Source organism: Diospyros lotus, chromosome 2 (genome assembly GCF_014633365.1).
Source record: "Diospyros lotus cultivar Yz01 chromosome 2, ASM1463336v1, whole genome shotgun sequence".
NCBI classification, from domain to species: domain Eukaryota; kingdom Viridiplantae; phylum Streptophyta; class Magnoliopsida; order Ericales; family Ebenaceae; genus Diospyros; species Diospyros lotus.
The window spans coordinates 23,005,524-23,028,760 of record NC_068339.1 but is presented as its reverse complement, the minus strand read 5'-3'; the positions used below and the strand labels follow the sequence as shown (position 1 = coordinate 23,028,760).

General features: G+C 35.2%; 1 protein-coding gene across 1 annotated transcript; it reads right to left on the bottom strand.

The window, feature by feature from the left end:
* Positions 1–8,408: 8,408 nt before the first annotated feature.
* LOC127795381 (external alternative NAD(P)H-ubiquinone oxidoreductase B2, mitochondrial-like) lies at positions 8,409–22,962 on the bottom strand. Its single transcript, XM_052327026.1, has 10 exons — positions 22,691–22,962; positions 20,672–20,948; positions 12,483–12,689; positions 11,895–12,145; positions 11,220–11,436; positions 10,977–11,081; positions 9,740–10,012; positions 9,509–9,630; positions 9,143–9,262; positions 8,409–8,781 (listed from the first exon to the last, which is right to left on the bottom strand). The coding sequence occupies exons 1-10, from the start codon at positions 22,780–22,782 to the stop codon at positions 8,694–8,696; spliced, it is 1,752 nt and encodes a 583-aa protein (XP_052182986.1). The 5' UTR covers positions 22,783–22,962; the 3' UTR covers positions 8,409–8,693.
* Positions 22,963–23,237: the final 275 nt, after the last annotated feature.

Genomic DNA, 23,237 nt, shown 5'->3' with positions numbered 1-23,237 from the left:
ATCAAATTCATCCACACACAGAGAGGGGGGGGCGAATGGCTTTAACTTAGCATTATCTTACTTTCTGCACTTTAATTCTAAACACTTACAATATGTTGTGTTAACTGCAGATGAAACCCACGTGTTGGCTTCATAAACAAACAAATTTGGGGAGGCAAATGAGAATTTAATAACACCCACTTACATAAAATAAAAAATAATATTATTATTATTATTATTATTATTATTATTATTATTATTATTATTATTATTATTATCAACAATAATACAAAAATATAAATGATTAAAAAAACATTTCCCAGAATAATTCTTATGTAAAATAAAATAATGTGACTCTTCTATATTCATTGATAAGAAATTAACTCGTAATTATAATACTTTAATAAGTAATTTTAATTACTAAAGTTGTATTTATTAATGCATTTTGTTATTAGTATTAAAATAATTTGTTAGTTAAATATTGTTTCAAACAGCCATGTATTTATCATCAATCAATCAAATATAATAAATACACAACTATTATTATCCTTAAAGTAATAATTAAAATTCCCTACTTTAATCGTGTGACAAACTTTTATAATTATGACTGAAAATTGGAGGAGTCATTGAGTTTTTGTAACAACGATATTATTGTTTTTTTCATGATTAGAAGATGAATCATTTAAAATTGTGATGTACACAATTAATTTATTAAAAAAAGATTAATATTAATTAAAATTGTGATGTGTACACAATTAATTTATTAAAAAAGATTAATATTATTATATATGTACGTACATAAAGAACAACGTTCTCACAAGCCTCCCAAAATAGGGAATTTCATATATTTAAAGTGACTTTTTTTTTTTTTTTTTTTAAATTGTCATAACCCATATCTAATTTCAAAAATTGAGACGAAATTGTTTACGCGATCTATACCAAGGAAAAGCCACATCAGGATTAGGACCACTCTTTTATCATAGGAGGACATAAAAGGAAATAGGAAGCCCAATAGAAAGGGATGGCAGAAGGGTCAACTGGAAGCCCACATCCCAGCAACACGTGAACGCCACTACTGTTGCATCAGTTAGCTAGCTTGGGTGGCTTAACCAAGGCTTCATGCAGAAGCCAAGAGGAAGCAAAGCATGAAGCTTCATTGTAAGATGTGTGTGTGTGTGTGTCTAAAAGCTTTATTGCATTTGCATGCCACCCTAACAAATAAAAAATAAAAATAAGGGGAGGGGGGGGAGGAATGCTTGTTGCCTCTCCCTTTCCTATCACTTCATTTGTGGTGCGAAGAAAATGACATGAGCTCAACAAAAGGCCAAAAAGCTGCTCTCGCATCTCATCAAAGGAGTTGATGCATGTTCATTCACCAAACTACTTAAGAATTCAAGGATAAGCTTTCCAGAGGAGCTTATATGTGGTGGGTATAGCTGTTCATGGAAAAGTAATTACAAGCATGGGTACATACATACATATATATATATATATAAGACCCTAGCCTAGTACATGAGAAATGTTACTTCAAGGATAAGCTTTAGAGAGTTCATATATGACGATGGTTATTCATATGAATCATGGATTAGCAGAGGGAAACACTATAAATTGTTACTATAAGATTGAGTCATGGCAAATTCTTCATTTTTCAGTTTCTAATGTAGGATTATTTCTAACCCACTCTCAACATAGAATTAAATGAAGAATTGGAGAAAAAAGAAGAGAGAGACTCTAGAAGTTGGGATCACATCACATAGATAAACCTTAGACAATGACGAGCAGGGATATAAAAAATTATGGACCCATTATGTGTGATTAGGTGTCTAATGCTGTCTCGGAAAAATAAAGAATGTGTCTAATGTTGTACCAGAGCCATTATACATATGACAAAAGAAAGCCATTATTCTGTTGGTCACGGGCCCTTATCTCTTGTAATCTTGCTGTAATGATGGGCTCTACAAGTGTTAAAGAATGACTTGGAGATTTAAACACTATTTATCAAACATATGCCATGCTGTTAATGCTTCTCTATGTGGGGGACGGGTGGGGGTAGTGTCTAAACAAAAAGAAAAGAAAAGAAAAACAAAAAGAAAAGAAAAGAATCCCTTAAAGGGCTTCTGCTGGCCAACTGTCGAAATATAAGGTGTTGTTTTAAGTAGAAAAAAAAGATGAACTCGTGTACGTATAAAAAGAGTGAGCGGAGAGAGACTGTTCGCCAGAACTTCAAACACAAAATATATTTCCTTTATCTATATATATGTATATATACAATGGTGAAACATAAAAGTGTACGTCTTTGTTGGCTGCTGCCACGTGGGTCTCCCTCCGTTTGGCATTATTGATCAAGTGATGATATACTATATATATTAGTAGCAGGTGTGTAATTAGCCTATATATGTGTGATGCATTGATTGGAAGCAAAAATTATTAAACATTAATTATGGAGTCCCGTTTACTTAATTTATCCATAATCGACAGAGGAATCATATAATAATGATATTGGAGGAGGAGCTGCAGATCAATTTTCGTGAAAGTTTTGAAGGAAAAAAAAAAAAAAAGCGATAGAAGAAAATGAGGAGTGGTGTTGGATTGCCATAAATTACTAAATTATAGCGTTAGGTAAAAGGGCGCCATTGCACAAAGAGAAAGTTACTTTGTTTGCAAAAGTTTTTTTGAGTGGTGAGGAAGGTATTATTAGTAGTATATATCACAGTAATACTCTTACCAAAGATATGGCTTAGTTTTGAAGACAAAGGGATATGGATATATATCTTCATTCATGTATATGTCCATTCCAATGCAGCAGCACTAGCCACTAGCTAGCTAGTGTCCAATAATACAACCTATTGGTCTATATATATATGTATATATACCATATGGACATCCATCCACTAATTCTACTTCAAACTAGCTAGCTAGGGAGGATAATATGAGTGGGCCCTCCTATTCAGATCTAATTGTCGGTTAATTAAATAGGGTAAAATTTTTATTTAGTCTTTATTTTTAACACTCATTTCATCATTCACGAAGACAAAATGAAATTTTCACCTTATTTCATCTAATATTTGGTCTGAATTGTTAATCATATTTGTTTAATATGATTTCAATCTAGTGAGAGTAAAAGTGTTGTACTAGTTCTTTCGAGTAGAAAAAAAAATTCACCTAGGTCTCCTAAATGGAACGAATTTTCACCCGAAGCAAGAAGAAAAAGCATTTCCTCTAGGTGGAACAAATTTCCACTCAAAAGCAATGAAGCGAAGTATTTCCTTCGGGTGAAACGAACTTCCATCCAGAGCAATGAAGCAAAGCATTTCCTTCAGGTGGAACGAATTTTCACTTGGAGCAAAGAGAAAAGGCATTTCTCCCGAATGGAACGAATTTCCACCCAAAGCAAGGCTGACCTTCACCCATAGGATTTCCTACAAAAGGGATTCCTCCCGGGCTCATCCAACATCTATAGACATCCTAGTGTGACACTTGGCCCATCTAAATTCATTCGGAATGCGCCTATAAATACCCAGTCACTTGGCAGAAGAAAACATCTTCCACTTTTTGTAAAACCTAATTTCACTTATATTACTCATTACTTTCACATGTTTACAGTACTTACCTCACACACATCCCACCCAGAGGTACCTAGCAGTCCACCAAGAGCATTTGTCTTCATTCGATACTGGTTTAAGTATCGGATGGTCTATGCGGGTGAGAGATTCTGCATGTCTTCTAACTCTTGTTCGTGATTGCAATTCACCTGAAAGGAGCAAACTTTCACCCGGAACAACCTCTTGCAAGCTTTCACCCGGAACAACCTCTTTCCTCCCCTTGAGTTGTCCACCCAGAGCAAGTTCATTCCTCCTGGTGAGTTGTCTTCATTCCTCCTAGAGAAAGTTCATTCCCCTTGGTGAGCCATCCACCCAAAGCCAATTCATTCCTCCTGGAGCCGTCAGAGCCAATTCTTCCCTCCCGATGGCCTATTCCACCCAGGGCCATTTCTACCTTCCTAAAGCAAGGCAGGCGTTGTACTCCTATTCTCACACCACAAGTTTAAATTGTTGTATTTTGATAACAACACAAAATAATAATGTAACAAATAAAGCAAACCCTTCAACTAATAATTTGAATGTTTAGATGAGTAACTGATGATTAACAATTTAATATAGGGTTAACTACACTGACCTCCTTTTCATTTTGGTGAAATTATATATAGCCGATATATGTCTATATATTTGAACTTGCTACAATCTCTTCTATCATTGAAGAAACCATGTAAGTTAACTAAAGTACTCTATATATTTTTTAAAATATTAGAATATATTTTCTAATATAAACAAATATAGACAAATCAATGAACCCATCGCGATATGTTTACAAGGTTCATTAATTACTAAATCCCCAGCATGAGTGAGAGAGGGAGAGATACATAGGGGAAAAGAGAGATGGTCGAAGAAGATTAAGAGAAAGGGGCTCCGTGGCTGGGCTTCTCCTCCACAGTAGTGATGACAACGATACCGCTATATATGTCTCTCTCTTCTCTGTCTCTCTCATCTAATCTTCTTCATCTCGTAGATTAATTGGGTTGCAGAACTCAATCTTTTGATCACAGCTAGGGTGGCCTTTCTAAATTGGAGCCAACATTATAAACCCCAGCAATAGTTGAGTTATAGTGAACCAAACCATTGTTGGGTTGGAATAGAATAAGGCATCATCGCAGGTTGGAAGAGAGAGAGAGAGAGAGAGAGAGAAGCAAGGTGCCTTGCTAACAAGGCAACTTCACCATATATATATATATATATATATAGTCATGATGCTAAAAGAAATATGGAGAGAAGAGAAATACAAAGGTATTTTTAAAATTTTAAAATAACTAATCGTGGATAAATAATGGGTTGGAGTAAAATGTAACCTATTTTAAAAGAAAGTCCTTGCAAGTTTAATAAAACACGGGCACCGTATATAATAATTTCATCAAAACTCAAGTAAAAATTGGTATAGTTTTCCCTTTAATATAATGTTAAAGGGGACAAATGTCTTGTATTTCAAATTTTGTTGCTAATTAATGCGATACTTAAAATAATTATAATTGAACCTGTTTAGCTTAGTAATATAATAATATAGTTTGACCACAAATGAGAAGAATGTTAATTAATGATGTTTTGGAGTCACTCACAGGGCTCGCTCAAGGGGTTGAGGGCCTAGGTTATTATTAATTTAGGGGTTTTTAAAAAGTAATAAAAAATATTTTTAATTTTTTATAATTATTTATCTCTCATTCTTTTTAATTATTAATTAAAAATAAACAAATTTTGAACAATAACCTCCTTTTTGGAGTTCATTTTGAAAATTTTTTGGAGCCCTCTCTTTTTTGGGAGCCCTAAGTCTAAGTCTCAGTGGCCTTGCTCTTGAGTCGACCCTCGTCACTTGATTTGTATGATAGTGGTGTCCATGATTTGCTTCTCTCGATCCAAAGACATTCTTAGCTATCTTTGAGCTCGACTTTGTTTGGGGCTTTATTATCTTACAAAAGGAGACTGCGATTTGATCTTTTAGTGAATCTTTTGATCCTTAAGTCAATTACTAGACTCAACATTAAATAATACAATAATAATATAATCAATACACACAATTGATGATGTACTTGATTCATATAAAATTGTGCTCCTATACAAGGGCTATAAGGGCACTAAGGGGAGATGATGAAGGATTGTGATTGTGTCACATGATTGATTGGATGTCGATTTAGTGTACGATTAGAATTGAGTCACGTGAATTAATGATTGGATTTACAATTCGTAGATCAACCTAGTCGATCGATGATATGGCCCGAGATTGGGCTTGGGTTTGACTCCAATCATTAATTTGGGTCTAAGTCCCAAATTCAAATGGAAGGCTTTGTCGTCAAAGCACAAAGCCTTCCATTTGAATTTGGGACTTAGACCCAAATCTTTACCCTTTTTAGGGACATTTTTTTGTTTTTTCACTAGAAGTTAGAGACTTTCTCACCAAATATTAAGTGAAAAACTAATAATGTAAATATAAAGTAATCTCTTATGTACTACAATAAGATGTTTTTTTGCCTTTCTATATAAGAAAATAAAATGATACAAGTATTTAACTAATTTTGACATCTTCCATACCTAATGAATTGGATATCTTCTTGTGGATGGCACAGTCGAAGCAACAGTGACATTCATGTGATGTGATAGTGCTCATTAAGGGGGTTGCATGAAAAGCATGGTAAAGGATAATCTATAGCTTAGGTGGTTGAGTTGAGTGAATAAAAAGGAGCGGTGAAAGCGGTGAACTTTTCTTCTATTTCAAAGGCCCCTTTATGTAAGGCACCTAACGCTATATGTATATGGCATTTGAGCTACCCTACCCTCCAAAATCTAGGAACCTAAGCTGCAAAATTATTGTTTAATTGTGATTAATTAATTAATTTTAATCATGTGACCATAATAAATTGGATGGCGTAGAGGTAGAGCCTCTCTGTATGCGGTACAAACGTGATAATTTTGTAAGTTTTTTAAACTGTTAAGTAGATGATTTTTTTTTTTTTTTTTGCCCTATATTATAATAATCTTACAGAAGATATAATTATATAGATATAAATTATTAAAAATTAAAAATTTATATAATCAATTCCATCCAAACGGGCTTCTAGTGGAAGCCTTGCCCCAGGAAGCCCATCGGACCTGCCTGGCTCCATGCACAAATATACCCACCATAGCCACACCCTTTATATTATTGTTTTTTAAAGTAAATTGTGAAGTACGTATGTGGTTTAGGTACTATTTTTAAAATATATATATAATTTAAAAATATCTATAAATATTTTCATGATTTATTTTATTTTATTTTTTTGCTTTGAGAACCTTCCATTGTTTTAAAAATGTTTTTGTCCGAGATGTTCCTGTAAAAAAATTAAATCACAAGGATTTTAGGAAATATTTTTAAACCACCGACATTTAAAAATATCTCTTAATAAATTGTTTGAACAAAAAAAATAAACTATAAAACTACATAAAACTTAGTTGCAATTTATCTTATTTTGTAGTAATATTACCCAATATTTTTGAGATTACCGTCTTTGCGCGGTCCCCTATCACTCGTGCCCTCAATTTCAATAGAGAGAGTAAATTGCAAGTGGTAGTTTTGTCTCACTACACAAGGTAAGGAATCGAACTCACGACCTATTAGTACGAATTTTAACTTATCATATCTCAACCACTTAACATGTGTCCTGAGAATAATATTACTCAATATTCTTTTTGTTAGGAAGACTGGAGACAAGAATGATAATAAGTATTGTATCTTATGTATCAAAAAATACTTATAGAAAAGGTAAAAAGAAGATGTTTAAAACATGTGTTAAGTACAAGTAAGGGTAGGAATAAGGTCCCATACCTATACTTTATTCTGATAAATTATTTATGTATTATTTTATCTAATTATAGTTCATATATTGAAAAAAAAAAACAAATCAAACTTATTTTTATAAACTTGAAACTTAATTTAGATGTGATCTCTCTTGCCTCTCACCCTTGCTACAACAAACTAAGGTAGTATTTTTTTATTATTATTATTTAATGTATTGAAACAATTTAAAATATTGCAATTATTGAATTTTAGCTTTTTTAGCTTTTATTTGCACTAATGTGAGATTCCTTTATTATCAAATTACTATAAATATGAATTTGTTTGAATGATATATATATATATATATATGTTATGTGAGTACCTATTATCCTACACGTATGACTATGAGAATTAAGGATTAAATGAATTAGTTTGAAGGAACAAGTCCAAGTAGGAAGGTAAGAATAGAGATGTAGGTACAAAAACAGATGAATACGGGTGACCTATCCATACTCTCTCCATTGCCATTGATACTGATAATGTAATTGCAACCTCAACTAGTATATAAGCCCTTTACAATTTTGTATATTATTACTGAGATTTTGTTTTCTCATCCAACAAAAGGGATCGTTAGAATAATGATAAATGCAGTCTTACAGATTAGTTCAAATTGGTAATCTTACAAGGTGAAATATCTAATATGTCAAATCACATTAATTTTAATAATCACTATAATCGTTAAACACGATGCAAAGGGTATATATTTATCGTTTCATTCCGTAAAACCACCAATTTAAACTACTTTGTAAAAGTTTTAACTATCAATATATAAAATGACATTTGAATTTTCAGTCACAAGAAGCTAGATGAGATAGGGGATAGAGTCAGACAGAATAGCCTCTTCAGTCGTAAGGTGACGAAGGAGAAAAGTACCTCTTTAAAAACATTTGTATGCATGTTTTGTAATATTTGACCAAATTTTTAAAATTGTTTATTAACAGCAGCACGAACAATTTTTTTTTGTTGTACAGCAAAAACAAAGATTTTGGAACGTTTACCGACATATTGACAAATAACATGAGAAATAGTAAACGAAACCATTTTCATAAATAATTTTGATACAGAAATTATCAACAAAGTTCAGATATACCGTTCCTAAAAAAATATATAAAAGAAAACAAAGTTCATATGCACCAACAAAGAGCTTACAACAGATTTATTACATCTCAATATGAATGTTTATAAATTCTCGGGAACCGGGCAACCAACCAAAGAAAGGAAAACAAAATTTGGCACTTGGCAGGGTTAAAAAACATAGAGAAACTAAAAGGCCAACTGCGGGAATTAGCTGCCTTTGATCATATGCGACTTGAGTCCCTGCCGAACACAAAACGCCTGGTCCAGTCGGTTACAACCAAGGCCCTTGTACGCCAGCTTACTTGCTTGCTGAGAAGAATTATAGCCACTGTTAGTATACCTCTCCATCAATATTAATTTCTGAATAATGATAATTGAGTCCTAAGAGCGTTGTTATGTTGCTCACGTCGGACACCTCTCCATCAATATTAATTTCTGAATAATGATAATTGAGTCCTAAGAGCGTTGTTATATTGCTCACGTCAGACAACATAATCTCCCCCTCCAATTTGTTCCCATCGGGCAAATTTTATGTTGCCCGACTTAACAGAAAATTTTCAGTCTTGGTAATGATTGTTGGCATTTCTGTCTTTTGGCCCATCTGCCTCCCCCATCGGGCTCAGTATATCATTATTTAAGCTCTAACTGCGAAAGAAAGATGAGAGATTACCTTGCATACACAGAATACCATAGCCACTGGGAGCTATGGCCAATTGAGACCCAGTCCCCGGGAAGCTGCGCAGCAGTTTGTTCTCCACCCAGTGGAGCAAATTGTCCCAAATGCTTGTACCTTATGAGCAAGTGCATCCATTACAAGGCACCAGTTAGTGACTTGCAGATCAAAGTAAAATTGTGAACATATGAAATTAATGACAGTATGCAATCTTGTTCTAGATTCCGGCATCCCCTTGGCAGTTGCCGTCTCCAGATAAAGAATGAATACAAGGCTGTGCTAAAGCCTTAAGTATAGCTACACCAGTTGTGGGTGTTATTAGGTGGGGAGAGAGGAAGCTCCTGGTTGAAGTTAAACTTATACCTGAAGGGACGAAAACGATGGCGACCTTCTCCCCTAAACCGGAGAGGGCCTTCCGGATTTTTCTCAGCCTCTTCCATACGGTTAAAGCACTTAGCCAGGTAGGCACCCTGCTGAGCTGCAACCTGAAAATTGTCGTCCAAAAAAAGCATGCTGAGCAACACACGGGCACATCTGTCCAGTGTCCTTAAATTAAGATGTCAATCATCAATGAGAGTCCAGCATGAAACAAACCTGGGCAGTAGCTGGAAGATTTTTCATTTGGGAGTCAACATGCAACACAGCTCTTTTGAATTCTTCAATATTCAATTCAATGGCTCCTTTCGGAACATCTCCTTTAGGTTCCTGTAATAGATCTGCAATACTGCCCATCTGTTTATTCTTTAGATAAAGTTCAACTTGAGGGTATCTTTGGCAGATGTCATCAATCACTTCTTGGAATTCTGTAACCGTCAGCGTTCCAGAGTTGTCCTTGTCTGCTTTGCTGAATATCACGGAAATATCTTCCTGAAGTAGAGTTCCATGAAGCGGCAAAACATTAGCAAATGGTAGATTCAAACTTAATTAATCTGTCAAGAAGAACAAAATTATGCTACACTCGAACTGCAATATCATCCAAGTATGAACTGTGCGTACAGCAATAGAAAAAGGGAAACTAAGAAATGCAATGCTCTTTGCAAACAACGAACTCCCTTCCAAGATCACGTCAAATACTCTAATTATTGAAAAACTGCATCAGTGTACTAATAACATCTATTTTGACAACTTTACCTTTATCCACATATCCACCCCTGTATTTATAAAAAATAAAAAATAAAAAAAAAGAAGCTCCCTTCCAACATTGCACATTTGCATGTGAATGGAAGATTTCACTAAAACAGATCATGAGGCCCCGAGATTAGCCATTATTTTCGTTAATGGCAATAATGGAATGATTACGAGTGGCATTGATCAATATGAAACAAAAATTTTCACAAAGTTATTAGATTATTCCAAATTAGTTTATTAGCTCAACAACATCAAACCTAGCTTCCAGCTACAGGGGAGTTAAAAACATAAAACAAGAAAGAACAAGGGGTAAGGCAAGATTCTTCATCTGACACCAGATGTTCAGTACGCAAGGGGTAAGGCAACTACAATTCATATTGAGATGTACACTCTTCCAGAAATGTAATAAATGGCCTCAAACTCCCATCTAAAGATTGAGATCGACTAAAGAGTTGGATGTGGCATGCATATACTTTCCTCAATGACATACTATCATACACAAGCTAATTTAGGGAGAACACAGCATTGAAACAGAAGTGATTTTAAAACAACGGCCTCAAACTCCCATCTGCAAAGAAAATTAAGGTCTAATTGCATAGATTGAGATTATACACTGGTCTAAAGAATTTTAGTTGAGAGAATGGTTGTCCGTACAGGTCAAGAACTAAAATATGAGATGACTAAAGTTAAAGAGAACAGGTACCATGACTTTGCGTTGATTAATTGTGGCACAGTCTCCTAGTGCATATACATTATCACATCCCTCCACACGGAGCCATTCATCGGTTGCTAGTGCACGCCTGTTTGTCTGATAGCCAGAAAGCAGATTTTTCTCAGCAAAAACAAAGAAAGCATCAACAAGCCAAATTACTAATAGCAAACATAAATACAAATCAATAAAAAAGTTAAACCATTAGACAAGTTGACTGGTACTGAGGAAATGCACCTGGCCAATTTGCTTCATAAAGTCCATTACAACTGGACGAGTCCCAATGCCAGTTGACCAGACAACCATTCCATATGGCATGGAAGAGGTTTCTCCACTTCTTTCTTTGGTGGAAATTTCTTTATCAGACACCTTTACAACCATTGACCCTGTCTTCACATCAATGCCATTCCTTTGGAATTTTTCTTCTGCGAAAGCTGTAATTCTTTTGTCAAACCTGAAGACCAACAAGTTCAGCAGTTTAAGAACAAGGAATATAAGAATGGAATATTGGCAATGCCCACAAATGAAATTACATATTTTAACTCTAGTAGGGAAAGGGGAATTGGAATCTGCACATAGATTATTAAATGAATGCAGGCATCTAGCCACGTGAATGGAATGGATATTTGTGCTCATAATTTTAGAGCCAAGTTTGTATATGGTCTAAAGAAATGGATCCATATCATCTGTTGAACAAATTATTTGCCATTAATCTTTCAGGGTATTTGCAAACTGTAGGCAAACTTTAGTCCAAAACTTACGTCATCATCTTACAAATTTTACCTTTAATCTTTCAGGGTGTTTGCAAATGTTAAATCCATTTATGACTTCAGAAAAATATCTCTCATCTTTATTCCCAAATAATTCTGGAGCAGAAAAATTCACAAAAAAAGCAACAAAAAAAATCCTTACATGTTCAGAATATGATCTCCAGCCTCAAGCAGTGTTATTTTCACCAAATCTTTGACCTTAGGGTATAATTTTACTATATCTTCATTAACAAAATCGTGAAGTTCTGCAGCAAATTCAACACCAGTTGGGCCTCCACCAACAATGACAAACTGAAGAATTTTCTTCCTATCTTCATCATTAAGGGTAGGTAAGCTGGCCCTTTCAAAACAGTCAATGACAGACCTGCGTATCTTCTGGGCATCTTCAACTTCCTGCAAGATGTACACTCTTCCAGAAACATTAGCAGTAACTCACATACATTATGAACTGAGTTGGTTTGGTTCACCAAAATACCAAAAAAAATCATTTCATTCACTGTTTAGTTCATAAACTACATCAGCATCATCTACATAAAGGCAGCATCTATTTCAAGGCATGTATGTAGACAAAGTAAGCTAAATTGATAGTTCTTCTAGGAGTCCTCCTGACATTGTCAAGTAATAACTTTGTCCTGTCTTCAAGTATATTCTAAAATGCTACAGGAGAAGGGGTGGTACTTTACTAGGAAATTTCCAAGTTACAAGGTAATAAAATTTCCAAAGAATTTACCTTCAAGAAATGGCAGTTCTCCACAACACCAGGAGTATTGAACGTATTAGCACGTGCTCCCATGGCTATAACAAGGTAATCATAGTCAACAACAAATTCCTCATCCCCGTTCAAATTCGTACCTTGATTTGATCGGCAATAAACCTTTTTATTTTGTGCATCAATTTTTATACATTCTGCCTCCGAGTAACGAATATCCACTTCTTTCTGCAAGATGAATAATGGAGAGGACTCATTAGTTACAAATTCTAATTGAACATAACCACCTAGGTGTCAAAGTGTTAATTATGCTAGAAAAGTGATTTGACCAAAGACCATGAGCACAAAAAGGTGCTTCCCCAAAAATAGGAATGAAATCATCTCTAGGGGCCTAAACACCTAATGCAGAACTCAAACCAAAGAAACAAGAATAATTCCAATTACTTGAAAGCAACAGCAATATTCAATATTCTTCACCAAAGTTTGTCCTTCAATACTTCACTAAAAAATTATTTATAGACAACTAATAGATAAAAACATATTCTAATTAGGATTCCTTCATATAGTCTAATTAAGAATTATAAAAGTAATCCCAATCTAATTAGGATTCTAGGAAAATAAAAAAATTAAAAGAAACTAGAAAAGAAATTAAAATAAAAAGACTAATAAAACAATATTAATTTCTACTTTTATGGCCTAAGATATTGTTTCCCAAAATATTTCTTTCTATGATCTTCGTCATTCTCCCCCAGTTGAAAAAAACTCGACTATAACAAGTTAGATTGTAAATACCACTCCAAGAGCTCAAGATCTAAAACTCGAAATACTTCTTCAATAATCCAAGTGTTATCTAAATCTAGTCGATCTTTCTATTTGACAAGAAAAGGCGATAACCACCACGAGAAGAAGCCACAATCTTATCACTAAACACAACATCAATCGCATCTTTTTGTTGCGATATGTGTGGGATACAACCTGTTAACCTGCAAGAGCATTAGTAGGCAAGAGAGGGGGCTCAAATGTGCCTCAGTAAGGAGTTAAATCTTCCACATTGGAAACATGACTAATATTCATATTATTATGTAAGTTGAGTAAACAAGCATTAAGTTCAAGTTTTCGAACCCTAGCTCGAGCATGTAGTTTCTTAAAGGAATGTTTAGGGAAGTGCTCAAGGTGAATACGAACCGTGACATAGTCACCTTTGTTAAATTCCCAAGCCCTACGATGTACATTAGTAGCAAGTTTATAGTTAACATTATTCATTGCAATTTTCCTTCTACTCTCAGCATGTAGGTCATGGACGTGTTGGGCAAAATTTCCAACAAGCTTAGGAATTTGGGCTTATGGCAGTAAGGATACAAGATCAATAGGGGTGCAAGGGGAGTAACCATAAACAATCTAAAAAAGAACTTTTATTAATGGACCTATTAACAAAGTGGTTATAGATAAATACAGTAGTTGGCAAAACCAAATCCCAATTACCAAACTTCTCTCCTACGAGACACCTAAGCAAGTCTTGCAAACTAGGATTCACAACTTCAAGTTGTCCATTAGTTTGGCGATGAAAGGAAAAAATGAATTTCAAACTTGTCCCAAAGAGGATAATGTGCCATCTTAGAAAACCTATCCACTACTACTAGAATTGAGTCATGTCCCCTAACAGTCTTGGGTAAACCTAAAATGAAATCCATACTCACATCTTACTAAGAAGTATGTGGGATAGAAAGAGGAGTATACAAAACTCATGTTGTTCTTCATAGTTTTAAGCAGTTGACATGTGCAACACTATGAAACAATCCTAGAGACATTCCTTTTCAAAGACGGCCAAAAAATTCTATCCTCAACAAGAGCAATAGTCTTATCTCTTCCAAAATGACCAGCAAATCCCCCTGTATGCATTTCCCATATGAGAAAGTCTCTAAATGAAATTTTGCGGAATGCACAACTTAGTTCCTTTAAAAAGATAACCATCATGAATGACAAAATCAACAAGGGGGAGATGATTACCTTGACTAACCTCAAGGCAAATAGAGCCAAAATCAAGGCAATTAGGGTGAGGGTCATTCACCTTATCAAAACCAATAACCTCTTTACTCATCACTTGAAGAAGACTAACTTTCCAACTAAGGGCATTAGCTACTTTGTTATCTACCCTAGAATAAAGCTTAAGAACAAAGGCGTGCTCACTAAGGAATTCTAGCCACTTAGCATACCTATAGTTTGACTTATTTCGAGATTGTAAGGCCTAATGATCGGAATATATAATAAATTCTTGTGGCAATAGATAGTGCCTCAAATAGCAAAGAAATTGTACAACAACATAGAACTCTTTCTCGTAAATGGAATATTTCTATTTAGCTTTATTGAGTTTCTCACTAGAGAATGTTATTCGATGACCCTCTTGGCTAAGAACACCTCCAATACCAATGCCAGATGCATCACAAGCAACCTCAAAAACTTTAATAATATCTAAGACAGGTGTTTTGGCCATCCTTTCTTTGATTTCCTTAAAGGCTTCATCTACTGAACTAGGCCATAAAAACTCTCCTTTCTTCAAAACAATCTATAATTAGAGCCATGATAGTACTAAATCCCTTAATGAATTTCCTATAAAAAGTAGCTAGGCCGTGGAAACTATGAATCTCTGACATTGTCCTACATTCAGGCCACACTCTAATTGCTCAAAACTTTTTCAAGGTTAATGGCTACACCTTGGGCAAAGATAATGAAGCCTAAGAAGCGCACTTGAAGTTGTAGAAAGGAACACTTATTAAAGTTAAGATACAATTTGGCAACCCTAAGAGTTGGGAAAACTAGTTTAAGGTGGTTCATATGCTCATCTTAGGGCTTGCTAAAGAAACATGTCATCAAAGTAGACAACCAAGAATTTTCCTATGAAAGGTTTGAGTACTTGTTCCATCTCATGAAGGTACTACAAGCATTAGACAAGCCAAAGGGCATAACTAACCATTCATAAAGTACATCCTGAGTCTTAAAGGCAGTTTTTCACTAATCTCCAGGCAAGATTCGAATCTGATGATACCCACTATGCAAGCCTATCTTGGAAAACCAATTAGAACCAATCAACATATCTTCCAATCTCAAAATGGGAAATTTGTACTTGATGGAGATTTTATTAATGGCTCTACTATCCACACACAATCTCCGAGATCCATCTTTCTCTGGGGCTAAAAGGGCAAGTACAGCACAAGGACTAAGGTTATGGTGAACAAATCCTTTAGTCAAAAAGGTCTTCCACTTGCCTATTCAATTTTGCTCATTCTTATGGGTTCATCCTATAATGGGGAAAAGTAGGTAATTGAGACCCAGGAACTAGATCAATGGCATGCTAGATATCCCTCATAGGTGGCAGGTCACTAGGGAGCTCATTGGGAATATGATACAAATAAATTTTTCTAACAGCGGCCTCATCCTAGATGGAAAGTCCAACTCTCAGAGGAACTCAAAATAGACTCCTTAGTTATGATGGCTAACCCGTATCCACTTTCTTGACACTCTTTATCAAATGTCTTAGGAGATATCAAATGAATGTACTTTTTACTAGGGACCGGTGGTGCTTGCTTGGACATGGTCATAATGCCTCTGCTAAAAGGTTTAGCAGGGATCAATGTGAGTTTCTTACCCTAGTAGTTAAAGACACAGGTATTTTCTCTACCACAATGAACTACACTCGTGTCACAAAGCCAAGGGCAACCTAAAAGGATATGGGCAACATCCATAGGTAAAAATCACAGAAAATGTCATCTTTAAAATCACCCAATTGAATAGGAACAAAACATCTCCAGGTGACTATTAAAGTTGTGGTATTCGCCAATGCAACTTTAAATGGTTTTGGATGTGGTTCTAACTTAAGGCCGAGTCGAGTAATTGCAGACTTACGTTCATGATACAACCCCCAGCAATAACTAGTATGCAAGTTCTCTACCATTCCTAAAACATATCTGAAAAATACTAGTGTGTTTCCATTCATCATCTTGGACATTCTTAGTCAATACACACCTCACTAACCTATTCTACCAAATCAAGATCGTCACCAACCTCTTCCTCTACCCCAAAAAAATCTAGTGGATTAACCATTCCATCTTCATCCTCAAGTTGATCAGTAAAATATAGTGTCAAGGCACACTCAAAACAACGAGCCATTATGTGACCCTTCTTATGACAGTGGTGGCATTGAATGGAAGGGTTATGAGGACGAGAAGTACTAGGTTGGGAATTATTGGAAGGAAAATTTCAATTCCTAGCAAAGCTATCCCTAGAGGTTGAATAAGAGACTGCCTTACCAACATTAGTATCTCTAGGGAAGGTGGAGGAAAAGACCTTAATGAATGAGAGTTAGATAATTGCGTGGGCACTCGACAAACAAGAGGACTTTTAAGGTATTTTTTTGTCTACAAGACTTTATGATAGGCTTCCTCTACCGTCTCAGGACAGTGCAACATAATCTCTTTCTAGATATCCATCCTCAATCTATTTATAAACCTTTGCATTGTAAAGAAAGAATCCTCATTTAAATCAAATCAAATGAGAAGATTTTCAAATTGAGTCAAGTATTCAATTACACTTAAATATGATTGTTTTAGGTTTGTTGTTATAACTGACCCTTATGGAAAGAGAGTAGGTATTTCTCTTTAACTTTGCTTCATGATGGCCCATTGGATGATGGGAGGCTCACCTAATCTCTCAAAATCACGTTGAACATTTTAGCAATATTTCTTTGCAAAACCAGTCCATTACATTTTGGCAAAACGAACTCTCTCAATATTAGTCATCTTTTACCAACTGAAGTAATCTTCCATTTCATCTAACCAATCTAAAAACACATTAGGGTCTAACCTACCATCATACTTCAGAACATCCACTTTCACATTCCTTTTTTTTTCTCTATTATCTTCCTGTCTATTCCTATAGGGCGAAGGTGATTGCCTATATTCTCTTTTTAGATTCCTTTCATAATGCGTTGATTCTAAGATTGCCACCTATAGGTTCTTCAAAATTTAGAAGCCAATGGTATACCTAGGTGCTTCAAAATGTGTATGGCTATGATGGGATTGCCTAGGTTCAAAAGGAGGCAATGTCTTATATGAGTGAGGAATCTTGTTGGAAGCAATGTGTATCCCCAAGGCATTTCAGTGCACCATGTACAGAATCATTAAAATGGGAGAGACTCTACAAAATCATCTCCTATCTTTGGCTTACCTAGTATTTTGAGGACTTGTATCATCTGTTCAGTAAGTGTTCCCATTGTATTCGAAAGATTCTTGAGATAGTTCATTCTAGTTTCAATGGATTTTGGAATTGTGCAATGATAGAAGATCAGTTGGTGTAGCGGAAGAAAGTTGTTCATGTTTGTTGGGGGCCATGGGCAAGTAAACAAATAGTAGCAAGAGAAGGCTAAGGAGTGATGCATTAGGTTAAGTGAATGGCTACAGGACTCAAATTGCAACTTAAAAGTAGACAAGAAACCTACTAGGATGTACAAATAGGACTAAGAAATTTAAATTAAATGACATTATCAATAACAAAAAATAATGCTCAAAATGAAACAAATAGGAGAAGGAATTCTTTTTTTTGGGTTTCTATCGTCTCTTTTTTTTTTTTTTTTTGTTGGCTATGAAAGAATATAAAATGGACATAAAATAATTTACTAAAGATATTCAATAAATAAATATTAATCAAAATTTCAAAATAAAGAATATACCTTTCTAGAGCAAAGTGTAAGTTAGGTTGATGGTGTAAAAGGGAATGAAGCCTGCAGGTATTTGGATTGGGCTGGATAAGGGCTTGTGGGTTGTTGGGTTTGGGAACAGTAGGACTCGGGTCAATGGGTAATTTGGTCGTGGGTTTTGGAGTTTTTTGTTAAATGGGTCAGGTCAATGGGTAATGGACCTTCAAATCGGGTGTGGGTTTGGGTTGAGGACTTGGGTTAGGGTTAGACTTACAGTGCAGTAGCAAGAGGGAGCAATGAAGGTGCGGCCGTTTCCGACAAGATCACAGCTAGAACTCGCAGCAGTCTCCAACGGCGACTGGTCGCCGTTGATGGCAGCGACTGGGCCGATGCTTCTGATGATCGGAAGCGGTGATGCTTCCGGTGAGACAATCGCCTAGGATTTAAACTCTCTAGTGAGGGTCGACAAAGGATCCCGACGGTGGTGGCTTCTACAGCTAGGGTTTTTTTGACATTGCTAGTTGAGGATTCCGACACCATCATTGTTGCTGGTTTCGATTATCTTCAATAGCGGCGAAAGAGCTAGACCTAGGTGAAACTCCTAGGGCGGCGACTCACCAGATATGGCCAACGATCGTAAGTTACGATGCTTCCGGCGGGACATTCACCTATGGTTTAAACTCGCCGGGGAGGCTCTGCAAGGTTGCCGACGGTGATGACTACTTCGGGAAGAGTATTTTTGTTCAGGGGGTGTTTGGCTTGCCATTTGACCACTTATAAATAAGTTATTCATTTATAAGTTATTCATTTAGATAATGTTGGTTAATTAAAATACAAATAAAATAAAATATAAAAAATATATCGAATAAAAATATTTTTTATTATATTTATTAAATTTATTTTAAGACTTTCTTGATAAATTTATCTCATATTTTCAGATAAGTTATCTTGAATATTACAAATAAATTATTTTGATGCAATATTATTTTACTTATTTTAACAAATACTACCTTAGTTTATAAACTGTCAAACTTATTTTTTTAGATAATATTTGTTAATTAAGATATGAGATGAAAAATATCACTTATGAAAAGTATTCCGAATGTTTGTCATTTTCAACATATTTGTTAAACTTATCTAATAATCCTTGAAAAGAAGTTAAAATCATGTAATTTATTATCTTGTTTTTTTCATATATTCTTATCTTACTTATTTTAACGAATGTTTAAGTGTTTGATATGTTTCATGAACTTAAACGTTATCAAGCTTAAAAGCTCTTCCAGTAACTTTTCCAAAAATCGATTCCCTAATTTTTCCAAATAAGCTTAATCGTTATCAACTTTTCCAACCATACCCCCATCTTCATCCTTGACCTTCACTGTCGTCGCTATCCCCAAACCCATCTCTAGCCGCCGCCTCCAGCCTCTATTTACAGGCACTGTCTCCAGCTAAACCCATCGCCGTTGTCCGCCATCGCCAGACCCATCTCTATTTGCCTACATCATTGTTATCCATTGGCCTAATCTATCACCGTCACCTTCATCTTTTCCTCTGTTGTCTCCATCGCCATCTCCTCTTGCTATTGCCACCACCCCCATCGCCTCGTCCGTTCACTATATATATATATATATATTGAATTAATATAGTTAACATCTTCATTAAAATTTAGTATTTTTATGGATTTTAGTTGAATTATTCAACATGTTTATTTTTGTATTTTTGTAAGTTTTAATAACTTATCAACTATTTCAAACCAAACACATAACTATTAACTAATAGATTAAAAATACATTTATCTAAACACGTTATCAGTTTAAATGTTACTCAATTTTTAAACTTTACACAACTTAAAAGCTCAACAACTTTTAAGCTGCTGAAAAAGGTATAAGCCAAACAGCCTCTTACTATTGTATGTTGATGTGCTGCTATTCCAAAAACTTGAAGAACTACGATGATGCAGATCGTAAGGCTAACTGACTCTAAAAACTCTTAGAAAATCTCCAAAAGTGATTCGAGACAAATAAGAATAATCTCAATTACTCAAAAGTAACAGCAATATTCAACATCATTCAGCAAAGTTTGAGCTTCAATACTTTACGAAAAGATTAATTATAGATAACTGATAGATAAAACTTATTGTAACTAGTGTTTTTTCTTATAATCTAATTAATATTATAAAAACAATCCCCATTTTGTTAGAATAAAAGAAATTTTAAAAAATAAAAAACAGATTAAAATAAAGAAACTAACACAACAATGTTAATCTCTATTTATTACGAATCAACAACCCATGATCCTCCAAGCTCAAGCTTTCACAGATCCAAGGAGACATGCCAAGTAAACATGTTAACATTGCCATGAATTATGACTTTGTATGAAAAATAACGAGAATAATTAGGATTTATTCATAACAATATTTGAGTGGGACATCTAATGCAAGAAAGCAAAAGAAGAATGAAAAAGAAAAAAAAAACAGAAGACATAATTCAATTTCATGTAATGGATAATCTAATTTCTTTACCTTTCTAATGATATTGCGAATTGGCTCCACAATGCTGCGAGCTTCCACTGTTCCACACGTAACGCTAGGTAATAGAGGAGTGAATGCAAAATAATTACGAGGTGATATCACCTGAACATCGTAGGATGGATTTTTCAGATTCTTCAGAAAACTTGTTCCAGCCCAACCAGTTCCAAGTACTACCACTCGCTTTTTCTTGCCTTCAGCCTCAGATGAATTAACTATGCCCATGCCATCATATGATTTTGATTCAGAATACGCCACAACACCCCCACCACTGCAAATAACATGTAGGTGAGGGGTTAGACAATCACAAAACAAAAACAGAAAATAAAAGAGACATCTTCCTTCGGTAAACTGGCAACCTCTTTCCAAGTCATTGAAATTATGTTCAATATTCAAATGGAGAATCTAGAAACTGGCTGCCTAGGCGAATTCAACTAAACATCTGAGCAAAATATAGATTGATAAACAGGGAAGAAAAAGTACCAAATACATTTCTTCTACATATACCATAAAATTGTTGAGCAGACCATCCTGAATTTTCTTAATCTCCAATAAGCATCTTTAGTCTTATGAATGTTTCAAGCAATATTGATTTTGGCTGGATACACATCTCATTTGCCATGGTTTCGGTATATTTGATCCCTTTCAACACTTTTACCAAGAATAGCATTAGGACTGGCTGCATGCCTGGTTACCACCAGTTGAACCATAATTTTAACTAAAGCATGGACCGTTGGCTGAGAGAAAGATAAATTAATTGAAACAGGGGAAGAAGTGTGAGAAGGCTTTTATTTCAAGTTATACTGCTTGATTGTTCTGCAATCAACTTTAGTAGCACCTTGAGTCCAAATAAGCTACTCCAGGTTCTACGTCTCCACGAACATTAACAATGATGGAAAATCAACTATGCCATTTACTTTCTATTCACATTAAGTTACTGCACATCACAATTGATGCATAGGTCGAAAGTACCTTAGAGAATTAACTAAACAATAACTCAACTTTAATATGGCCTCTGTTTATTTCGTTCTCCTTTCATGTCTTCTTTACACACACCCACACAAACACATATATGCTCTCTTCAGTGCTAAGCTGCTCTGATAGAAACTCCCTTGTGAATGCAGTGAAAATGTAAACTAAGCAAACTCCTCATATGAAGCTAAAAAATTCAATTTGTTCCAAAGGCCAACCGAGTTGTCCCCAACGGTGGCTCAGGTGGTGATCCACCCCTCATGGTAAGCATGAGGTTATGAGTTCAAATCTTCTCATGACTCATTTCATGTAATTTGCATTGCACCAAAAAAAAAAGTCCAACCAAGTTATGAATTAGCCAAGACCACCAGGGGACACATTAGTTAGGACATGAAAATGGTTAAATTTGCCCGAAAGTTCTGGATTGCACAAGCTGACTCAAATTCAGAGTATTAGGAGCCTTCCCTACCACAACATTCCTGGTGTTTTAACTTCTGAAACCATCATTGCACAGATCTGTGTTCGTATTTTACATCGGACAGATGATCCCCCAAAGCAGTTGAGCACGGGCTATACTACCTATGTGCCATAGGAAAAGCAGCAGCAACAGAAAAATGGATTTACATGAAGCCATAATTTGAGGTGATATATAAATAAATATTAGAATCTTTCCCTTCGTTCTCGAACTCCAATTATAGATCTATCATTCCAAATCCATTTCCAAAACAACTCATCACAAAAACTTCTAGATTCGAGCAGTCAAAACCTTCAATTTCAAATATCACCTACATAAATCCGGCGGAACTTCAATAAACAGCCACTAGTTATAATCAGAATTATTCCACTCAAGACACTACCACGGACAACCAAATCCAGAAAAGCATAAGAGACCAAAATCAAGGAGGCCACAGCTACAACATCTAGATCAAATCTCAATTCAGCAGAACACAGGACCTCCATTGCAGAAAATTCCGACATAAAAAGAAGAAAAAAGAAAAATACAGTGAAACAGGAAAACAGAGGAAATGAATAGAGCAGTACCTGACGGTGAAGACAACAAGCAGCTTGACCAGGGAAGGATGGTCCTGGAAAGCTCGAGAAAACCTCTCGTAGAAGCTCAAACGGCGCATCATCTTGCTGAAAGCCAAAGCTTATTCCTCAGATCTCGCCACAAGTTCGGGAGAACATTACATATACATATGAAACAGAATAGGTCATGCACTTTCTGGTCTTAGTTGGAAGCCCGGAGAGAGAGAGAGAGAGAGAGAGAGAGTCGTGTGATGACTTTCTTGTTGGTCCAGAAAGAATGGATAAATTAACGACGAAACTCCATCTATCTACCCCTTCAACTAACATTTTTATTTTTTGGCACTTTAACCCCCTTTCATATATATAACCAATTGGACCTTCTTAATTACTATAGTAACTAATTGCAACTCTTCCAACACATGGCCTATTCGTTTATGCAACCATGGACATTAACAACATTAATTATTCTTTTGTCAAGTTTATCATATTTTAATCCGTTTCAAAGTGTAATTTTTTTTAGATTAATTCGTAATAAAATAATATTTGAGTAAAAAAAAAA

Coding starts and splice junctions, on each gene's coding strand:
- LOC127795381 (XM_052327026.1), bottom strand. CDS start 22,782: ATGATGCGCCGTTTGAGCTTCTACGAGAGGTTTTCTCGAGCTTTCCAG. Junction 10,013..10,976: donor TTAATCAACGCAAAGTCATG/GTACCTGTTCTC, acceptor ACTCTACTTCAG/GAAGATATTTCCGTGATATT. Junction 9,263..9,508: donor CATCGTTTTCGTCCCTTCAG/GTATAAGTTTAA, acceptor CTTGCTCATAAG/GTACAAGCATTTGGGACAAT.